At 39.2% G+C, this 20,155-nt stretch overlaps 1 protein-coding gene across 9 annotated transcripts in view; it reads left to right on the plus strand.

Annotated features, from left to right (window-relative positions):
* The window catches only part of magi1b (membrane associated guanylate kinase, WW and PDZ domain containing 1b), a 143,957-nt gene that overhangs the window by 62,115 nt on the left and 61,687 nt on the right, over positions 1-20,155 (plus strand). For all 9 annotated transcript variants that reach the window (XM_008409556.2, XM_008409557.2, XM_008409558.2 and 6 more), the window contains exons 3-4: positions 16,430-16,549; positions 17,444-17,683. In XM_008409556.2, the coding sequence (XP_008407778.1) occupies positions 16,430-16,549; positions 17,444-17,683 (360 nt within the window). The remainder of the gene's footprint in view (positions 1-16,429; positions 16,550-17,443; positions 17,684-20,155) is intronic.

Here is a 20,155-nt window from a genome sequence, read left to right on the forward strand (position 1 = left end):
AAAGGGCTGGGAAGTGATCCATATCGATTCAGAACAGAATCCCAAATCCTCTGTGTCTCTTCTGCCACATGTTGCATAAGGTTTGTTGTGTTCATCAAGGATGTTTTTATTGGGTTTGTAACGACGGATCCTTCCTGTTAAACTGGTTCTGAGCTTATTTAAACACAAACAGAGCCCAGTCTGTGTCCGCCGCTTCGGACTTCACCAACAAGCTGATGTGAATACAGCAGCGCTTGAACATTTATTTCAGAGCCTTTTCTAAACTTTGATAATCTCTTTTATTAATTAAATGTTGCAAAATTAGGAAAGCATCTTTTACATGTCTTATTTGTTCCCTTATTTTTTATATTCATGGTTTACATTTTTGTACAATAGTGTATGTTTGTGTTGGCTGCTAACCATACTATATTCATATTCAGATAAATTAGTGTCATTACCAATGTATCATCATCGCATAAAGATATTATTTCATGGTTTGGTTTTGAATTTGATATTTTTTGCATAGTTTAGTTTCATAATCTTCCATTTATATTCACAGACCACATAAATAAGGTTCAAAATGAACAGTTTTACCATTTGATACTTCTCCCTTCAGCAGCGTTTCTTTAAGAGTGCAGATTCTATTTAATAGCTATTTACGCCAGCTTTTTTTTTTTTTTTTTTTTTTGGCCATAAAAGTTGTGGAGCCACAAAGTGGGTTAGATGGTGAAGCATGTACCCATTAATGGTCACAGTGATGGGCAAGGAACTCACGCTGTTTGTAATTTCCACGGTTTTCTAGTCTTCTCATGCTTGCTTCCAAATTATTGTTTAAAAACCGACAAGGCACTGGGATAAGTCATTCCCAAAAAAATCTGTCTCAACGGCTGTGTGGAGGGAAAAACACACACACAAAAACACCAAGCGTGTGGACAGGAATGCATTTTCCCTTTGACAATGCTTCTCCAAATGTTGGAAAATTCAAATGTACCCGAAGGTTTTTGAAATATAACACTCAACTTTTTTGACAGATGTTTTACTTCTACAGTAAAACATCATGAAACAAATGTAACATTGTGTAAATTATTAATACAGGTATTTTATAGATTCAAGTCACAAAACCAGCAGAAATCTATGAATACTTCAGAGCCCATCTATAATTACTTATAACCACCTATTTTAATAGATCAGGCAACGAATATACTTTAATATGCATTAAAAGTGGAAATTGTCTTAGCATCTGCGAAGTACGCTCGTGTCGAGGTGTTTCAGCTTCCCTGTTTTGTTTTTTTTGTTTTTCAAATGTATATATGCTTTGCAAAAAAATTGAATAGGTGAATTCACAAACACTAGACGGCGAATAGACTGTAGGTCAGAGTACACTGTTAAGTTTGTTGTAATACGCGTTTTTATTTTTGAATATGCTTTTATAACTTTTAGAACATGACGGGATCTGTGGTTAAAAAAAACTGCAATAATGACAAGTTAAGTTCTGTGAATGGCTTCACTTTACCAGTCATGTATGTGAAGTTTTTTTTTTTTTTTTTTTTTTTTTTTACTATAAGTTTATCTTATACATAATTATGGATGATCTGTTGATCTTAATTGGACAATCTTTAGCATAATCTTTTTTTCAGTCATTGAATGCACCAAACTGAAGGCAGCCACAGCGCTCTTTGGTGTGGAAGTTGTATCTGTGGGAATTAAACTTAAAATGAGTCATTTTAGCCATCAGCGATAGCGGGTTCAGAGTTTTTTCCTTGTATCCCAATGTTTCCATCACTCTCCATGGGCTTTAGCACCCTGTCATCAAAAACAGGTGTGAGCATCAAGACCAGCGGCGCCCATGTAACTGGTCAAAGATGTTACTTGTATAGAGTGTGAATACATAGCAAGCTGGAATACTGTGCCACAGCCTTTTTGCAGATGTCTTCTGTTTTTAACGTTTTTGTCCCCAGAAATGATTCAGATCATTAAGTAAAATAAAATATCAAACATAATAGAATGAAAACAAAACGCAGACATTGTTTCACATTGTAATGGGATAAAGCTGGCTAAACTATAATTGCACCACTTGTTAAATCTTATGACTGTTTTCTCGGATATTTGGGTTCCGTTTCGCCAGCCACACCCAGGCCTAGTTAATGACAGACATGTAGAATCAAACTGTTATTTTATTAGAGCCTACCTGGCAGCATAAAGTTGGCTTAAAGGCCTCAAAAAGCAACATGTCATGTTGCTTTTTGAGAAGTTGAAGAGGAAAGCAAAGTCACTTATCTTTCAGACTGGAAAGGGTTAGAAAGCCAGTACATGCATTTTTGCAAAATACAGCTGATGCACACTGAGCTCTTTGAATGTCTTAGATGACCTTTGACCCCACAGACTGTTATGTGCTCCTCTTGTTTTTTCCCAGCCCCCTTCCTCTGACCTCTGGGCGTAACAAATGAGCCCAACTCTCAGCTGCGTGTCTTTCTTCCCAAGCTGTACCTCGACTAGATCTGAGAATTTGCAATTCGTAGTTTGTCGTCTCACACAAAATCTGTGCTGAACTTTTCAACACTCATCTGCTGGAGTTGTAACACTTATAAAAGTCGGTGAACTTCTGAGCTCGTTCCGTTGTTTGACATGTAAATTTATGCAGCTCCTGTCTCACTCCAGCTCAGCTTCCCCCTCAGCAAGGCACTAAAGTTTCTTCCCCTCACTCCTTTTCCCTCACATCTTGGTCAAGGATTACTTGTTATGGACTCAAAACAGCAGACGGCTTGTGTACGAGTTGGTGCACGCTATACCACCGGTGTATGGGGAGAATAACAGAGAAAATAGCAGGTTTTGGGATCTGATGGCATCTGTGAGAACAAGAGGGAATGGGAGGTGAAGAGCTAAAAGGGAGGAGAAGAGGGCTGTGTGTGTAGGGGGGGTGGGCGGGTGCATCTGGGTGCCTGCGAGACGGGAAACAGCGGGGCTCACTCAGTGAGAGAGAGACACAGAAGCCTCGCATTGGTGTGTGCGAGACGGAGCACATATTAAGCCAATGTGTGGATGCTGCTTAGCTTAGCTCCAGTTAGCCTAGCATCCCCAAGCCAGAGCTGGACAGAGGACACAGGCACAGGAGGAGAAAGGATAACTAAATCTGCATCCTTCCCACACACCCCCGCCCCTTCCTCCTTTCCTCTCATCTACACCTGACTAGATTTTTTTTTTTCATTTTTTTTTTTTTTCATCTCTTCTCCTGTCGACGTGGTGTTGTTCTCCGGACTGTAGGCTGAGGGAGCAGGAGCCAATCACAACCTTTTCTGATTGAGGTATTTTGTTTTTGTGTTTGATTTGAAGACGAGGGGCGGCTGTGATTTAATACTCGTGGAGGGGGGGATTGGAGGAGTGGGGGCAATGAGGATGGAGGAGAGGCAGGAAGGCTGTGCATCAGGCGGAAGGCACATCGCCGGCAGTAATGGAGGCTGATGTGTTTGTGGTCAAACGGAAGCTGTCTGCATCTCGTCTGTCTCAGGTTCGACCGTCTGCGCGCGTCTCGTGCGAAAGCCCTCCGGTCGCCAGTGTTGACATGATGTGTGATCGTGCTGGAAGCCGCTTTGCTCGTCCCGTTTGTCCGGCTGGAGCTCCTAGGATGCTAAGCTTAGCTCCTTCCTCTCCTCCATCCTCTCCCTTTCATTCTTTTACCATTTTTCTCTGTCTCCTTTTTTTCCCCCTTCCTCCCTGTTTTTTTTTCTTTTTCTTTTTTTCTTCAGTCTGTCTGGATGGCCCTCGAACCCACCCTTCCTCCCCTCCATTTCTACCCTCCTCTGCCCACTCCCTCCCCACCCCTCTAAATTGTTCATTTTAAAGCTTTTCTTTCCCATTCCCATGTAGCTGTAGGTAGCAGCACTTAGCTGGCCAAGCTTGTTTTGAGCGTGGAAAGAAAAAAAAAAAAAAGACAAAGGCTGGCTGTGAGTGTACGCGGGGGGCATTTTCAGGCTGGTTTCTGGCTGATTTAGCTTCACATAGCCCTCTTGCCCCTTAAGGGTTTTTTTCCCCTTTAGTCTAATCTCTCAACCATTACTCTGCTCCTCGAGCCCCCTGCATCTTTCTATATTTCAATACCTATATAGAAAAGAAAAAAACAGGTCTGAAGAAAGGCCTGTTTTGATTTTTATTGACATGTGGAACACCTCATATCTCTCTGAATATCTGATTCTCTGGATCTGGGGACATTCAACCTCTAATGAAAGGCATCCAGATCAGCTGCAAACACTGCCATCTTTGCCACTTATGTCAAAGTCAACGCCACACAAGGAGATTTTGAAGGGGTTTCGAAGAAGAAGGCGAGATGGTGGAGGCGTCTGTCGGATCGGGCTTTCCTCTCTCCAAGGCAAAACAAATACATCTAGTCGGAACGTAGTCAGAAATTTGAGTACTGGAAAATGCTGGCCTGTGGCTTTTGGTTGGATTAACCCTTTACTGGGACAGATGGCTCCATCCCCCTGCCGAGCTAGCAAACCCCAGTCAGCTTGTCAGCCCCTCTTTGCGTGCCTGTTTGTGTGTGTGTCTTTCATAAAAAAAAATAAATAAAAAAAAAAAGGTTTGGCAGGCTTGCTCAGGCCAACATGGTGGATGGATCTGTTTTGGTTATTGGAATACGATGGCAGTCTGCTGTCCTTCCCCTTGTGTTTGTGTGTAAGCATGCAGGTTTTTGACAAGGATCCACAAGGACGGGCCTTAGTATCTTCTTGGGAAAATATGGACTCTGTTGGCCGGCTTTCACGACTGCATGTTGATTGTGGAGATTTAAAGAAACGATTCAGTTTGCAGTTTGGGAACAGCTTCTGCTTTGAGACTGTGGCCAGATTTTTTAACACGTAAGCTGTTGCCGTTCCTGGTTTTCACCCATCAGTTATACAAAGAAAAATATTCCTACATTTATGTATTTATTTCATTCTTTTGCAGTTTAAAGTGACATAGAATTGATATAAAGTTTTACGTTAAAAGGAATAGTTGGAAGAGAAAAAAATCTTATCTAGTCTATGCCTTCTCTCAAGACAATTTACTATACCATAAGCAACTAAGCATCAACCAGCCATATAAAAACATATTTATACACAAAAATAGGCAATTAAAAGTATTTGATAAAAGAAGATACTTATGTTGAACTTGTTCACAAGTTTAAATATAAACTTCAGTGTGTCATCCTGGGATTTTCTGTGACAAACCAACAGAAAGCATCAGATAATTGTAAAGTAGAAGGCAAATAATAAATAGGTTTTAGTGGCTATAAAGCATAACCTGCGTTTGTAGTAATCCTCCTTTACTGTAAAATCACTAATTACAGTAATTAGTGGCATAGAGAAGTCATTAAAAGACCACATCATGAACCTGCCACCACCATAGAATGTAGGCCAATGAGCTTCATCTTATCATTTCTTGCTTTACCATTTTGTGATATTTTCACCATTCTCTAAGTTTTAGCCTCTCAAGCACTAAAGACATTGAGGATTGTCACATTTCATCCAAATGGCTAAATATGCTGTAGATTCGCAGAATAATGAATGTCCCCCGGTTAAAATATGATATCTAAGAAGTTCTTTGTGAACCTGAAATTGCACTGCAGATGGTAATTTACTTGTTATTGTATTTCCCTGAATACACTATTCCCTAGGTGAAACATGGTGGTGGTAGCATCATGCTGGGAATTTTCCTCCAACAGGGACAGCGATAGGAAGATGTATGGACTTAAAATCGGAGAAAATCTGGTAGAGAAGACCTAAATTGAGAATTTGTATTGATTATGTTCAAAGATTTCTCCATCCAGTCTGACTGAGCCTGGTCTGTTCAGTAAAAATGGGCGAAATCAGGCATGTGTAGTTGGTAGAGATCTACCTGAAACCTCCTGCAGCAACAGTGAAAGATGGTTTTACAGTGTATTAACTCACAGTGGCTGAATGTAAATGCACCGCAAGTGATTTTAAAACCATCTTTTTTTCCGTCGTCGTTTATGAATAATCAGTGATTTATTTACAATTTTGTGCATATAAGATGCCAATAAATTTTGTGCAATGTGACAAAATACAAAACACCCTCAAAGGGTTGGAATACTTTTGCAAGTGTTTTCTTTAAGTGGGTCAGATGCTCCAGTTAATAAAAAATAAGGGATTTGTTTGTGGCATGCTTAAATTGTAGCGGCTCCTCCACTGTGTTTTGTGGGTCCACACACAAAACTATTCATATACACATTTAAAAGACTTTCTCAATGCTCGACGTAAACGCAACATGCAGAAATCAACAGGTTGTAGGTGTTTAGAAGGTCAAAGGTCAACCAAACAGAGGGAGGGATTATGGGGATTAGGGATAAATACAACAAAACCACCTTTATATCTGAATTTCTTTACACTTTTTTACATGTGGATCTTGGTATAAAGAACAGTTTAGTTGGTGGATCAGACTTGGTGTTTGAATCAGAAGCTCCACTGGTGGAGTTAGTTGGACTGCTGATAAAAATGAAGCCTGTAGTGGGACTGAGTTGGTGGCCTGAAAAGCCACAGTTATCCTCTGGTCAAAGCAGAGACCAAAACAGCTATTCTGGACCACACAAGTAGAACCCACAAAAGAATCGCACTGAAGAAGCAGAAGTCACGAAGTGGTGGCTGAGAAACAGAGGGAGGGATTATGTGGTATTATTATTATTACTATTATTTTGTTTTTTGTTTTTATTTTGTTTAAAACAAGTCAATGTGGGAGGATAGAGGCCGCATGGGGAGCTGGTCCCCTGTACTGCTGGGTTAATCTAAAGCTATGCAGATAGTGACTCTGTCTCTAACCTTACAATATGAAGCAAAAACAATACTCCAGTTTTTATTTTGACATACCCAGTGTCCGACTTCAATCATAAAGATTACTTTATTTGGTTTGTTTCTATTGCCCTGATATTATATATAAAAACCACTCAAAATCTACTTGTTTAAATAGTATGTGTTGGATGACCTGAATGCTCCGTAACAATAGCTGACACTATTAATAGAACAATTATGATGATGAATTATTGCCAAACACGTTTGCTGTGTCCCACTTCGAGTGTTCAGAACCATCAGCTCAAACAGTTTTAAAATGTAGGAATCTTTTGTTCTTTTATAATGTTTATTTCGTCATTTCTTAATTTCTCAGTGTTATTACCGTTGGTGTTTCCTTTCTTACTGTGTGCATGTGTTTAACCTTTCAAGGAAGCATTTTTAGTTGCGTTAATCTTGCTTGGTCATGTGGAGGTTTTTGAAGCACTTCATCAGAGTGGAAAAAAATAGCCTCCACTGAGCAAAAAAAAAATCTTTAGGAAATCTGCATAATGGTTTTTGCTTTTTCAATAAATGGCTTCCTAAAAATCATTAAAACACAAAGCTTTCATATTCATCCCGGAAAGCCAAATGTTTTGGGGTATATCATTTACATCTGATTAGCATATATTGAGTTGCACAGCACGCTACGAAAGGTACACATACAGTTAAGAAAAACCAGGTTCTAAAGCACAAAGCTAATGGTTCGCAACATAATCGGGTTTTCTCTCAAAAATGCAAACAAATCTCGACAAATAGGATTCCCCACAGTTCTTTGTTTGCAGGCTGAGTGGCTGAATTCAAAATATAATTGACTGAGATGTCAAAATTTGATCTTTTTTATGACTGAAGAGAGGAAAAAATGTCAATTTCTTATTTTCTTTTTTGTAAATGAGTCTATAATGCAAATTCCATTGTAACCTCTATGAATATTTATATATTCCTCTCTAATCCGACAACGATAAATACTATGTTTGTGTGGGATGTAATGTGTAGTACTATCAAAAGAGAAATAAATATTTCACAAATGATAGAGATGCACTGATCATCTCTATCGTTTGTGTGGCCAATTTGTAAAACTTTGACTGGTTAATGATTTTGACCTATTCAGATTTCTCTTATCAACTGTAACATAAAATCAGTAATCTAAGAAGATAACAGAGTATAGATATATCTTCTAGCCTTACTACTATAAACAGTAACTAGTTCAACAGGATTTTACTATTATAAAATAAAGATAATTGTCATTATAAGAATAACCTGACATTCAAAACAGAATTTCGAATAACAGTGTCAGATTATATGGATCTAAAATTTTGTCATATTTTGTGGTATTCATTGTTTTTTGTCTTGCCTTGCAACCCCTTATTCTATAAAAACATCCACTTTTAAAAGAGCTGCTAAAGTGAAACATCCTCTACATTAGATGTTTTGAATTATTCTGCTGGAACTCAGTGGCTATTTTTAAGTATCAAAATTCATCTATGCACTCGTGAAATTAGTACCGTGGAAAATGGTACCAAAATTGGTATTTAGAGAACTAATCCCAACTATATTAGCTTTGTGAGAGGTTGGCAGTTTGAGTTTATTGTTAATATTGCAAGATGGCAAATTCTTATCACAGCAATTTTTCCTCCAGTAAACAAGCAAAAGAATATTGCCAAACAATAATTGGCCACTGTAGAACAATCAACTGTTTTAAGTTCGGCTTCAATGAAACGGGTAAATATAACCAACGTGGAACCTTTTAAGCTTAACTTAAAAAAACATGATCAAATACAACAAATAAAAATCCAGATTTCACTCTAATGGTTGGGTCAGTTTCTTTTTGCAACATCATAGCTCACATGACTTATAGTCACTGTTTGAATTTTATGTCTTCTCCAGAATATGTACCTGGTATTTATCTAGGAATTATATGGAAACAATAATAATTGTATGCGCAAAATAATGCAGGTTTAGATCAGATCCCAGATGTGAAATTGATTGGTGCAGAAGAATGAGCTAAAAGCCTTTGCTGCGAGTCGGACTTGGAGTTTAGGAAATGGTTAGCTTCATTTATAGCCACACGTTGTTCACTCAGGTTTACGCTTATCTAATGTTTAACAAAGACCTGCTACAAAAGCTGTTCTTATCTCGGGTTATTTATGGAGGTGCATTTCCTAACAGTCACCAAAACTTGTCGTCATATTTGGCCAAGAACAATACCGATGACAAACTTGTGCGCTACGTGGTCCGCTGCTGTCACCTCATCAACCGTGAAAAGATTTCATGTGGGATTACTTGTGAGTTGTTGCCCTTTGATTCACACACTTTTAAAATCTTTGTGAGCCTCGGATCCTGGTTGTGACCGAAATAATCAGCACCTTGCAGTTACTCATTGCAATTTTTAGACGGTTTTTCCCTGGATCTTTACTTCAGCCAAGAAGTTAATCTGGTTCACTTTCCTCTGCTGAAATCAAGCCATCTGTGAGGCTCAGGCAAGCTTAAGGAAAGCTAAACAGCACCATGAAACCGGATCTGATGGAGATGTCAAGCAAGACGGCTCTTCAGCTCTCAGCAAAAAGGAGTCAAATTGCCCAAAAAGTCGACACCGGCGTCGCTCCTGTAGAAGGAATTAAATGTAGGTCACAGCTAAACTGCAAGGCCAGGCCTGAGGGATATGGGCGCTCAGGGTGCTGTGTTGCTTTGGGGAGAATGCAAGTGAAGGGAATAAACAAATTTTTCACACACGGGTATTTTTAGAAGCTGGCTTGCGTCTAAGTGGAGGCATGCACCTCCTTTTTTACCGTCTTCAGTGTCACAATGACGATATGTTGAAGCAAAAAAAATAAATAAATGGACCAAAGTTTAATTTCAGATTCTCGTCCCATGTTCCATTAATCACTGATACGTCTTAAGCACCTTTTATTGTTTTGCTTAGTTTTGCGTTAGTATCACTATATTGTCAAATGGAGACTCGTATCACCATGTGCCAGGATAAATATAACCAATCTTGGCCTGTCATGCCACCAGAGATCCACACTCCCTTAAAAATAGGCTGCTATCAATTAAATATAGATGAGCTGCTGAATGTGTCTGCCAGTTAATGTTAGCATGAAGCTTGAATAAGAGTTTTAAGAGGAGGGCTGTGTGTGAAGCCGTAGTAAAATAATGAGCTCTTTTTCAAGTTTTGACTGGGAGGCTTACTTACTGTGTGACTTCCAATGTGTTATATATGTTATATGTTTAGAAAAAATAGCAGCCAACATATACTCTGGTCAGATGAGATTCAAACTGATGTGCTAGCCTATATGCAAATTGATGTGTGACAGAAACCTATTGAGATTTTTGGCTGTGATGTGGCAAGGGTTATACATGCATTTGCAAAGCCCCGTGTGGCAATCAAACATACTTCAAAGTCCAACATGTGTTGAGTGCCATCTATGATCCCAATTCTAAACCATGAACACCACTGTTCGGTCGGAGATGATAGGAAGACGTCATGAAAAGATGCGTCAATCCGTTGTAAGCTGATTGATGGTATAGACTTACCATGACAACCAAGGTCAGAGTAGAGATTGTGACCAATGACTGTCTTGACGTATTGATCGTGGTTTGAAAGGTGTAACTGGATGCTCTCTGTTGTTGGTAACGGCTCCTGTGCGGAGGGGAAACGTGTAGAATGGTGCTCAGGTCAGTGACACTGAGCTGATCTTCAGAGACATCAAACGCCCTCCAAAAACTGAAATGATGTGCATCTCTTAAAGTCTTCCCATAGGGATTAAATTTGACATAGGAGTTTACATCTTCCAAGTATAGTCTGAAGCAGATAAAATCTTTTCGTCGCTGTTGTTGTTGGTGTGTTAGCATAAAGCTAAGAAAACTACAACCTTAAAAGTCGAGGCCTGGAAAAGTAATCTACTTTTCAATGACCCATCGGCTTGAGAGAGGAAAATTAGTTGCTCACTACACATTTCTGCCCAACCTTTTTAGAGTCACTCATATATTTACTAACTCTGGTCTGGCCCAGCCATCAAGCAAATACATGGCATATTGAGTTTTTTGATTGATTGAGTTTTACCCTTTTTTTTATTTTACTCCAGTGAAAATGTTGAAGTTTTAACTTCTTTTTTTTTTTTTTAAAGACTGTGCACAGTGTTGCGTTTAGGCTGAGAGCCACCGGACATGGATGGTCATCTACTTTGTTCTTCAATCCTCTGCTTGTTTCTGCAACAACCTTCTTGGTCTATGAGGATTTAACATTCCCTTGAGAGTCCCACTACAGTAGTACAATCTGCAAATAAATGATCACGTTTTCCTCATGTGTGCATACATGCTGTGTTTAAACAGCAAAGGACTGACCACACAACCTTGAGGAGCTCCAGTCCTCAGCGTGATGAAGATGACTGTTCTTTCTAATTCATTTTGACCTTTCTTTCTGGCAGCTTGTCCAGAATCCAGAGACATGGCGGTGTTTAGGGCAAGTAGAAGATGTTTCTCTGTTAGTTATTCTGGATTGGACATGTAGAAATACTAGCAGGCAGGATTTGTTAATGCTTATGTTCTGGTTTTGGAAGTTAATAGAAAGGCTAGTTAATGCAGACACTAAATGTAGCAACTGTTTCATTTTAAAAGTTCTGGTTAGCACACGTTTAACTGCATGTTGATGAAGTTTGCTGGTCCTAAAAGGAGTAGTAAAGAAAATCCATACATTGACTGCACAATCTGTTTTGAATATAACACATTTTAGTGGTGTATTCATTGATCAGAAAAAGATTTCAAACTGGAAATCATTGACACTGACATTGACACTGTCTGATCATTAGCATATTTCTTGCTCTGGTCTTGTGGGACATTTTGAACTCAGGAATGTGGATTTAAGAATGGACATGTATCCTTTAGCAAGTATTGCGCTTTGCAAGCTTTGAGAAATATTTGAAAATAGCTGCTGCTGTGAACAAATTTCCAAAGTACTGCAACTTGTTCAGTGACCTGGGAATGTAAGGCAGCAGATTATGCTGTTTTATAATCCTTTAAAGGGACAGGCAGAGGAATATGATAAAATATTTACCATCTGAAAATGTTGCATGAGGTGGCTCATCTGAGCACTTGAGCAGTACTGCTGGGCAGTGATCACCCCCCGCCCATTGCCTTTCAGGCCGAGGTGTTGAACTTTATTTGTTCTCCACAGCAGGAGTCAAATCTGGTCACCATTGGAATCACGCAGTGGAGGTGGTGCGGTTTGCACTGTGTGTCTGTTCTGGTAATGCAGCTGTGTTTACAAGTGTGTTTCAAAGGTGACCATTGCTTTACCATCAGCTCAAGATCCCCACATTTTAAATGTGTGGCATTTAAATTCATTTTCTTTTCTGAGGGAAAAATTGTAGATCAATTTTACCCCGAATCAGTCGGTCTGTATTTCTTAGACAAGCTGCTAGTAGTTGTTTTTAGCTGAGTTAACCCAGCAGCAGTCCAATCTGCAGCCAAGATTTTCTATTTTCAAGCGCAGCAGTGTCAAACTTTGAGTGTTTAAGCACGCCGAATGAGTGCGATTTAACTGACGGTTTTATTAAATACTACAGAGCCTGCTTTCTGAATTCATCTCTGACTAACACCGATAACGGGCGTTCTGGCTGGTAATCATTTTTGTAGAGATGCACTGATAAAAAATGTTGTGAAATTTTGCTGAATTATATATTTTTTATAAACTTTTTCAATAAATTAAATATGTAACATTCTTTTTATCTCCCATTAAAAACAGGAAAACCAAATAAAATTGTCCTGGTTATGGGACAGTGTGATCTATAAATAAAATCAAACTAAATAATTTACATTTCTCTTTTATTCTTCAACAAGACCAAGTAAAGCTCCTTTAAACACACCTCAAAATGTTCAAACTTACTATCGCCTTAATTATCCATCATTATTTCAGAGGATAAACCTCTGATTTACTGTCTTGTGTGAGATTACTAAATCATTTAAAGTGTTACAATCAGATAAGCAAAACACATTTTTTTCTCTTTCTGAAATTCTGTAATTTAAAAATAAATTTTTAGATTAGTTAGGATTACTAAAAGTTTTTTGTTAAAGCCATGTATATATTTCTGTTGCAATCTTTAAGCTGCTCTGTAAAGTGTCACTTGACACAACCTTCTCACAGTAGTTTGATAGAAAATTCTTACCGACAGACCTGCTGTGGCTAATTCAGGTTCATATAGCACAGTGCTTAAACACATTTTTAGCTTTGTACATACATTTTCTATATGCCTGAGATCAGTTTTTTGTTTTCTACTCCCAACCATGCTTTAATCCTTAAGCCATTTTGCATCATTTGTTGTATATTTAGAAGCCTGATTTGTTTCCAAGCTTTCATTTTTTGGCTGACTCATTGAGATGTTGCTTCAGTATTTCCACACATTAATATTTCCTCACTCTGTCATCTGTTTTGTGAAGTGCACCAGTCCCTCCTGCAGCAAAACACACAGCTGGTATTCTCGGGCTTGTTGGCTTACCCCCTTTAATTCTGTTAGTATCTTTTAGTATTATTAGTATTATTATAATAATATTCTGTATGAAGTTTGTAGATCTTTATCTTGACTGGTAGACATCTTACTGATACTGAAAATCGCTAGCTTTGAATCTTCTGCCATTAACGACATCCTCGCTGAAGAGGTCTATTGTTTTTATGTCCTAATGGGACTTGAGTATGTTGTGTTCAGCGTTTTACAAATCCCTAATATGTGCAGCTTAACAATAATATTCTCTGAATTTTTCTTTTCTTTTTACTTTTGTTGTAACTGTGTATCGCTGTAAAGTTGACTGTAGAAAATGTTACTTTTTTCAGTAGGAATTCTTACTATGTGTAATGTTTGAATATTTGCATGATCCAACTGTGATAAGGCACAAGAAAATTTGGTTTGAAAGGGAGAAAAAATGAGAAACACTTCAATGCTGTATTGCAAAAGAGAAAAAAATCATTAATTTCCCACAGAAATGTGACCTTAGTTTTTGACAGTTGAAAATATTCGAAAATATAATCCGCAATTCAGTGTGTGCTTAGTTGGCTCTTATTGCTGGATGAATGGAGTCTGGAAACGGTTAAATAAAAAAATTATCCAGGATAAGGTCATCAATGCTGGGTAATTTGATCCTTTCTATTGTTCTTTCCGTCTTTGTTTCCTCATGCATCTCATTTTTGATTTTGATGTGACTCTGAAATATGTCAAAGCTCTCTGGTACTTCATATTTCTGTAATTTTACAGAAACAGAAACACATTTCGGAAGCCAGAGTCCATGCAGAACAACATTTCTTGGCAAACAACCCAGAAACATACTTTTTTCTCTATAATAATTTTTTGAAGTGATTTGCTTGTCCCTCAACAGTCCATTTCCACTTGTCAGAATGCTTGATTATTTGTGCAAATACCTGAAAATAATGCTATTTCTTCAATTCCTTGGCCTCATTTTGTCTGAAGTCGGCATGAAGCGGAATGGTCACTCAACTCATCTAATCCCTAACTCTAGTCCCAGATATCCCAACCTGTCTTTCCCTCTCACTTCATTTCACAGCCTGGTCAAAGGAGCTTTTGTGTTCAGGGTGTAGTGAATGAATTCAGCCTTTGGTGATAACTGCGTCTTAGCCATGGCTTTCAACCAAGATCCTGCTTTTCGATTCCCCTTTGATATACCGGTCACAGTTCCACTTCCTATTTGGTTTTCTAAGAGAAGTGTCTAAATAGTCGAATCAATGGCGGCCATTGTTTGGTGGGATAATAAGCTGAAGACGCTTTAAGGTGGACGTTCGTTCTGCCTGGAAATGAGCAAAACGAAACCATTCGTCTGATAGACTCTAAATAACGTAGCAATCAATAGATTTTTAACGTGTTCTACGACGTAACGTCTCGTCTCTTGCGATGGACATGCAAATGAAATTCACTCCTTTTTTGAGATGGCTTGCTGTCTGAGTTGATGCTGGTCAAGATGTCTTTGTGTGACAAAATGATGGTCTTCCTACACGGACGGCGCTGCTGTTTGTTGCACGCCGGTGTGAATGTGACGCTCCGCCGTTTGAGAGAGGATGTCCACACCCATGATTTATCACCATTGTCACCGAGCGTGGCGGCAGAGGGAGCTTTCCCTCCACATCGCCACACGTCTATTTTTACCTTCTTATTACTTACCAGAGACGACGTGATTTGGAGACGAGATGGAAGATTGAGGAGCACGAAAAGAAGGGAGAGGCATGAAATAAATGACACTGGATGGTTTTATTCATACCGTTCCTTATTGTAAAAAAAATTTGTGGAAATCTGCTGAATTTGGGCCAATATATGTTAAAAATCAATGCAAAAACAGACCGAGGATTATTTAAAAGGAAAACCTTCTTTGTCGTTGCCACACTACTCAATTTTCAGCAACCATTTAAGGGACCGCGTGAATCTCACAGGCTGCGTGCCAAATCAAACACACGTTCACACACAGGCTCACAGTTCCCCCCCAAACATACGTCAGGATCTCAAAAGGTGTTACCAACGTACCTCACACTCTCTCCCCCTGTGTGAAAGAACATCGGCTTCTCGGTTTTATTTTCTTTGTTTAGTGTAGAGCGGAAACTCCTTCTTTTTTGAGGTTACTTGCAGATCTGCTTCTTTGTTCATTGCTTTTTCTGTACCAGCAATATAAACATTGTTCTCCATAATTTTGCATCCATTTCTAGGTGCAGTGTTCAGCATTGGTCATGTTTTATCTTATTTGTAACGTGAAAATTTATATTTTTTTCGTCCAATAATTTTGTTGTTGTTGGACGCTTCGGAAAATGGGTTTTAAGAACTAAAATATATGAAGTTATAACAGCAAAGTGCTTTTTTCTCAAGCGGTCTTACTTGTTTGGTCATTAATTATTAAGAATTGAGGCCTACACCATGAAAATGAGAAACAAAATATTTCAGAAACCAAGATTTGAGAAGATGACAGAATTTACATTCTGACATTCCTCTAGGATTTTCTTTTTGGGATTTAAACAGCAAACGCAGGCAACTTAACTAAAATAGCAAGCTCTGTATGTATTCCCTAGAGAAATCCATATTCCATCATCAATACTGCGATTAATGAAGGTCATAAGCACAAATATTGCAAAGTTCCTTGCAAATATTTTCAGATAAGCAGCACAAAATCTGTGGTTTTGATTAAAAACCGTTGTGAAGTCCTGAAGGGACTGATCAACATGAAAATGTTTATTTAGTTTTAAAAAGGTACAGATACAGAGGCAGCTATTTATTACATATATATTAGCAGTTTATCAATGCATTTTGACTCAAGCAGCCCATTGAGAACATTAATGATTTTGATGTTACCCAAAATGAGTTTGACACCCCTGTCCTAACAGCTTTGCTCTCTCTCGCTGTCTTGCAGCCTGATCGAACATCAGGCATGTCTTTAAGGATTTTTCAGGTTCTTAAGAAGTGATACAGTTGCTAATGTCAATTTTAGGCCATGACATTCTTTTCTTTATTCTTTTTAAAGATGCATTTTCTTCTTCCTGTGTGACGTAGTTGTTCTAACAAATGGCCATCAATACTCCGTTGCACTGTTTCACAATTGTATTATTTCTGAATGAAGTCCCCTAACTTCTTTCTCGTCTCTGATTTGGCGTCTAGGTACTACTCGCTCCCCACGTGAAGGAGAAGTTCCTGGTGTGGATTACAACTTCCTCTCCGTAGAGGACTTCCTAGTGTTGGAGAAGAGTGGAACCCTCCTGGAAATTGGAACATATGAAGGTGAGCTGCAACACCACAGTTTCCTTTACAGGACATCCTGTTGCTAACCTGTTAGGCTTGAGCTTAATGTTGGTTGAATTTGTAGAGTCTAAATGCAACTAACCAGATAGTGACTTCATAAACCCAAGTCTCATTTACAGTTTCCTCATCTGTGTCATTAAGAGAGAAAGGAAGCTACTGCGACATGATTCACTGTGAAATGATGCACTTGATTATTAGTGAGTTAGGCAATATTCCAGCTTGGCTTGTGAAACTGAATTCAGCTTTCTAAAAAAAATGTGGGTTATTACTCTTAGTTTATTGGGGGTATAGATTTTTTTCACACAGGGCCTTATTTTTTTTTCTTCTGTTAAATAAATCATAATTTTGTAGCCTTGGTTCACATGTTGCCCATGTGTGTCGGTTCTCACTGAGTCACTGGGCACTCCGGCTTCCTCCCACAGTTCTAAAACATAACTCTTAAGCTAATTGGTCTTGCTAAGTTGCCTTTAAGTATGAATGGATTTGTGTGCGTGTGTGTGTGCATATTATTTGTCCTGTGTGTCTCTGTGTAAACGAGTTTCAGCAGAATTTCATCTTTCCTTACAAATTCCTGCTTTACATGAGTTCAAAAATAAACTTGACCACAATTTTGATGTCGAATAACAATTTTATTTTGAAGAAATGTTTGCTATCATTTTGACATCTTTCTCCTTTTTAAATCAGCCAATACAACCAATCTGAATCAAAAAATATTTCTGAACAATCTTTGTATTTGAATATCCGATGGCGTTAGGCCATTTCAACCCGGCCTAATGCTTCTGACCCAGATGCGCACTTGCTTCTAACGCTACTTTTCTGCGACTTTAATCTGCAACCTCTCCATCTTGTCATTCTCCTTCTTTGTTCCCCCAGGCAACTATTATGGGACGCCGAAGCCACCGGTGCAGCCTCCCAGCGGGAAAGTGATCAGCAGCAGTAGCGGTGGTGATGCCCCACTGTCAGACGGGCTCAGCGGTAGCCTGCCGGGCTCGCAGAACTCAACTCCCCGACGAGCCAAGTCCTACAATGACATGCGAAATGCTGGAATAGGGCTTGCAGATCAGCAACTAGAGGACGACGAGGACCTCCCTGACATGAACAGCAGCTTTACAGGTAACGTGCAGACGAGCAGCGGCGCCGATGTACGAAGCTGGTTTGAACGGGTGAAGACCGGGACGTCAGCGGAAGCAACAGGGAGTTTGTAGGTGTTGCTTTTCTCGGTGAAGTGAGCTCATTCATGTGGTGGAAGATGTGTTCGGTTGGTTACACAAGGTATTCCAAAGTTTCTAAAAAAGTTACGGTCTCGAGCCTGCTGAATGGTTTAAAGCGCTTAATAGTCTCTCTTTTTATGGAGTGTAGAATAACGCCTTGCTGCCTCTCCCCCACTTATTGCTGAACTCTGCAGGTCAGCACCATGAAAGAACTCCATTACTTGTTTCCTTCACTTACAAGAAATACCATTTTGACTATTTGGAAATGTTTCAGATTGCAAAAAAGCACTGTGTTATGATGTAGAAACCAAAGAAATTGTGTCTCATCACTTTTAAAAGGGCAGCATTATGTGTTTTTCCAGGTTCGTAGTGTCGTTTTATATCACAATCAAGTAACTATTACTGTCAGTTTTTATAAAAACACTGTATATGTTAAACATGACTTAAAAGAAATTTAACTTTGAAATTTAGCGACCTGAAAATGGGCCTCTGTCTCTTTAAGAAGGTCCTTCTCTTTCCAACAATTTTCCTTCACCACAGCATTCCTGAAACGAGATGTTAACTATCTTTTAGTACTAGTAGCCATTATTTGTAGAGGCCTGAACACAAATGCAGACTTGTAAATATCCACAGAAAAATAATCATTGACCCAATTGAGGACAGTTTCTTTTTTCTTTTTTTTTAGCTCACCAGCAAATTTATCAATAGTAAATATAGATATTATTCAAATTTATCTAAATCAGCTCAGGAATTGTAAAATGCTGCATTTACATGTGATAACCTTTATGTGAAACGTTTTACTACTAATAATGAGTGTAAGCAGAAGAGTCTGCGTCCTCCAGGTCAGAGCTTTGGGACGGTGGTCAGATGGTTTTAATACCAAGAACGCCGTGTGTTTCTGATGACACCCACAACGTGTGCTGCCCAGAATCCTGATGCTGTTCTGCAGTGAAGCTACAGGGGAAAACAAAAAACAAAAACAGAGGGGTCTCAGTACATCCACAGCAAGAACACTGATAAAGTTATTGGTTAAAGCCAACTGGTGTCTTTTTTAAAAAATCTTGTGCAGCTCAGAGAGATACAAACTGCAACTCACGCAAAATTGGATCTGAAAATCGGTGTTAAAACCTGTGTTTTATGGCTGCAATGTGGCATAAAGATCAGCATTGTTCTATTGTAGTGAGCTACGGTGTTTCCCAGGTAGACTGCTGCTAGATGATGTGAATGAACAACAACGGACGGGGCTGCACATGCTGCATATCTTCCTCACATTGTGAGCGTGGCAGTAGTAAGACAGCAGAGGAATATCTGAAATCCAGTAACTGTTGGCTATTTTTCTAATGGTGCGTTCACACCAAACGCGTTATGCACGTCACAAACACGCCCAGTGCTTCGAGTTTGACACGTGTGCATTTTGAATGCAGACACTTGATGGTGCGTTCACATCAACCGTGTTTTGAGCGTCAGGTGCATCTAGTTTACATTCAAAGTCTATATGGAGGCACGTCGAGGGTGCGTCAGATACGTCGAAATCGCTCTAGCCATTGTTTTCCGTTGCCGGCCTATTTGCCGGACGCGTTGGACAAACTTGACGCTTCAAATCTCGCCACGCTAGACGCTCAAAAATGTGCCTCCACATACACTTTGAATGTAAACCACACGCGTGGAACGTGTTTGGTGTGAATGCACCATAAGTCTCCAATTGGTCATTTCTTCATTTTGTTTTGGATTGAAAACTAATAACTTTACCAAAGAACCTATGATGTTATTGTCCTTAAAATAAACTGAGTCAGTGTGAGGGTTGCTAGACAACACAGCACATTCAAAATACAGTCAAAGTTTTGGTTTTAATCTACCACATAGTAGTACAGGTGGTAGATTGCAAGGAACTGCAGCTCATGCTTGTTTTTGTCAGGCTAAACTGACACCTTTAACAAACAGACCTGCATGTACTGACCAACACAGCACAACACCCGGACAACGCCTCCTGTGTCGTTGGCAATATAAGCTTGGGTTTCAACCCTACTTTTTAGGCACTCGTTGCCTTTGGGACAAAGAGGTAGAACAGGAGAGCTCACGGGTTAAGTGGGAGGGGACCTGAAGTGAGGTGAAGGTAGCTGGAAATAACAGAGAATGAGGGAGTGACCTGGAAAGGGGGTGGAGGAGGATTGGGCAGGACGACAAGGAAGAGACTGCTGCTTTGTGAAGAGGGAAATTAGGAAAGTGGAGAACGGATCGTTCTTTGGTATTTGAATGGGTCGCTGGAATGCCACAGCTAATTCCTTGGTAAGTTTCAGGCTTTGTTTCTTATTTTTTTAAATGTATTTATTTCTTGGCGGTACATGAGCACGTAGAAATGTTAAATAGTGCCATC

Source organism: Poecilia reticulata, linkage group LG5 (genome assembly GCF_000633615.1).
Source record: "Poecilia reticulata strain Guanapo linkage group LG5, Guppy_female_1.0+MT, whole genome shotgun sequence".
Classification (NCBI taxonomy): Eukaryota; Metazoa; Chordata; class Actinopteri; order Cyprinodontiformes; family Poeciliidae; genus Poecilia; species Poecilia reticulata.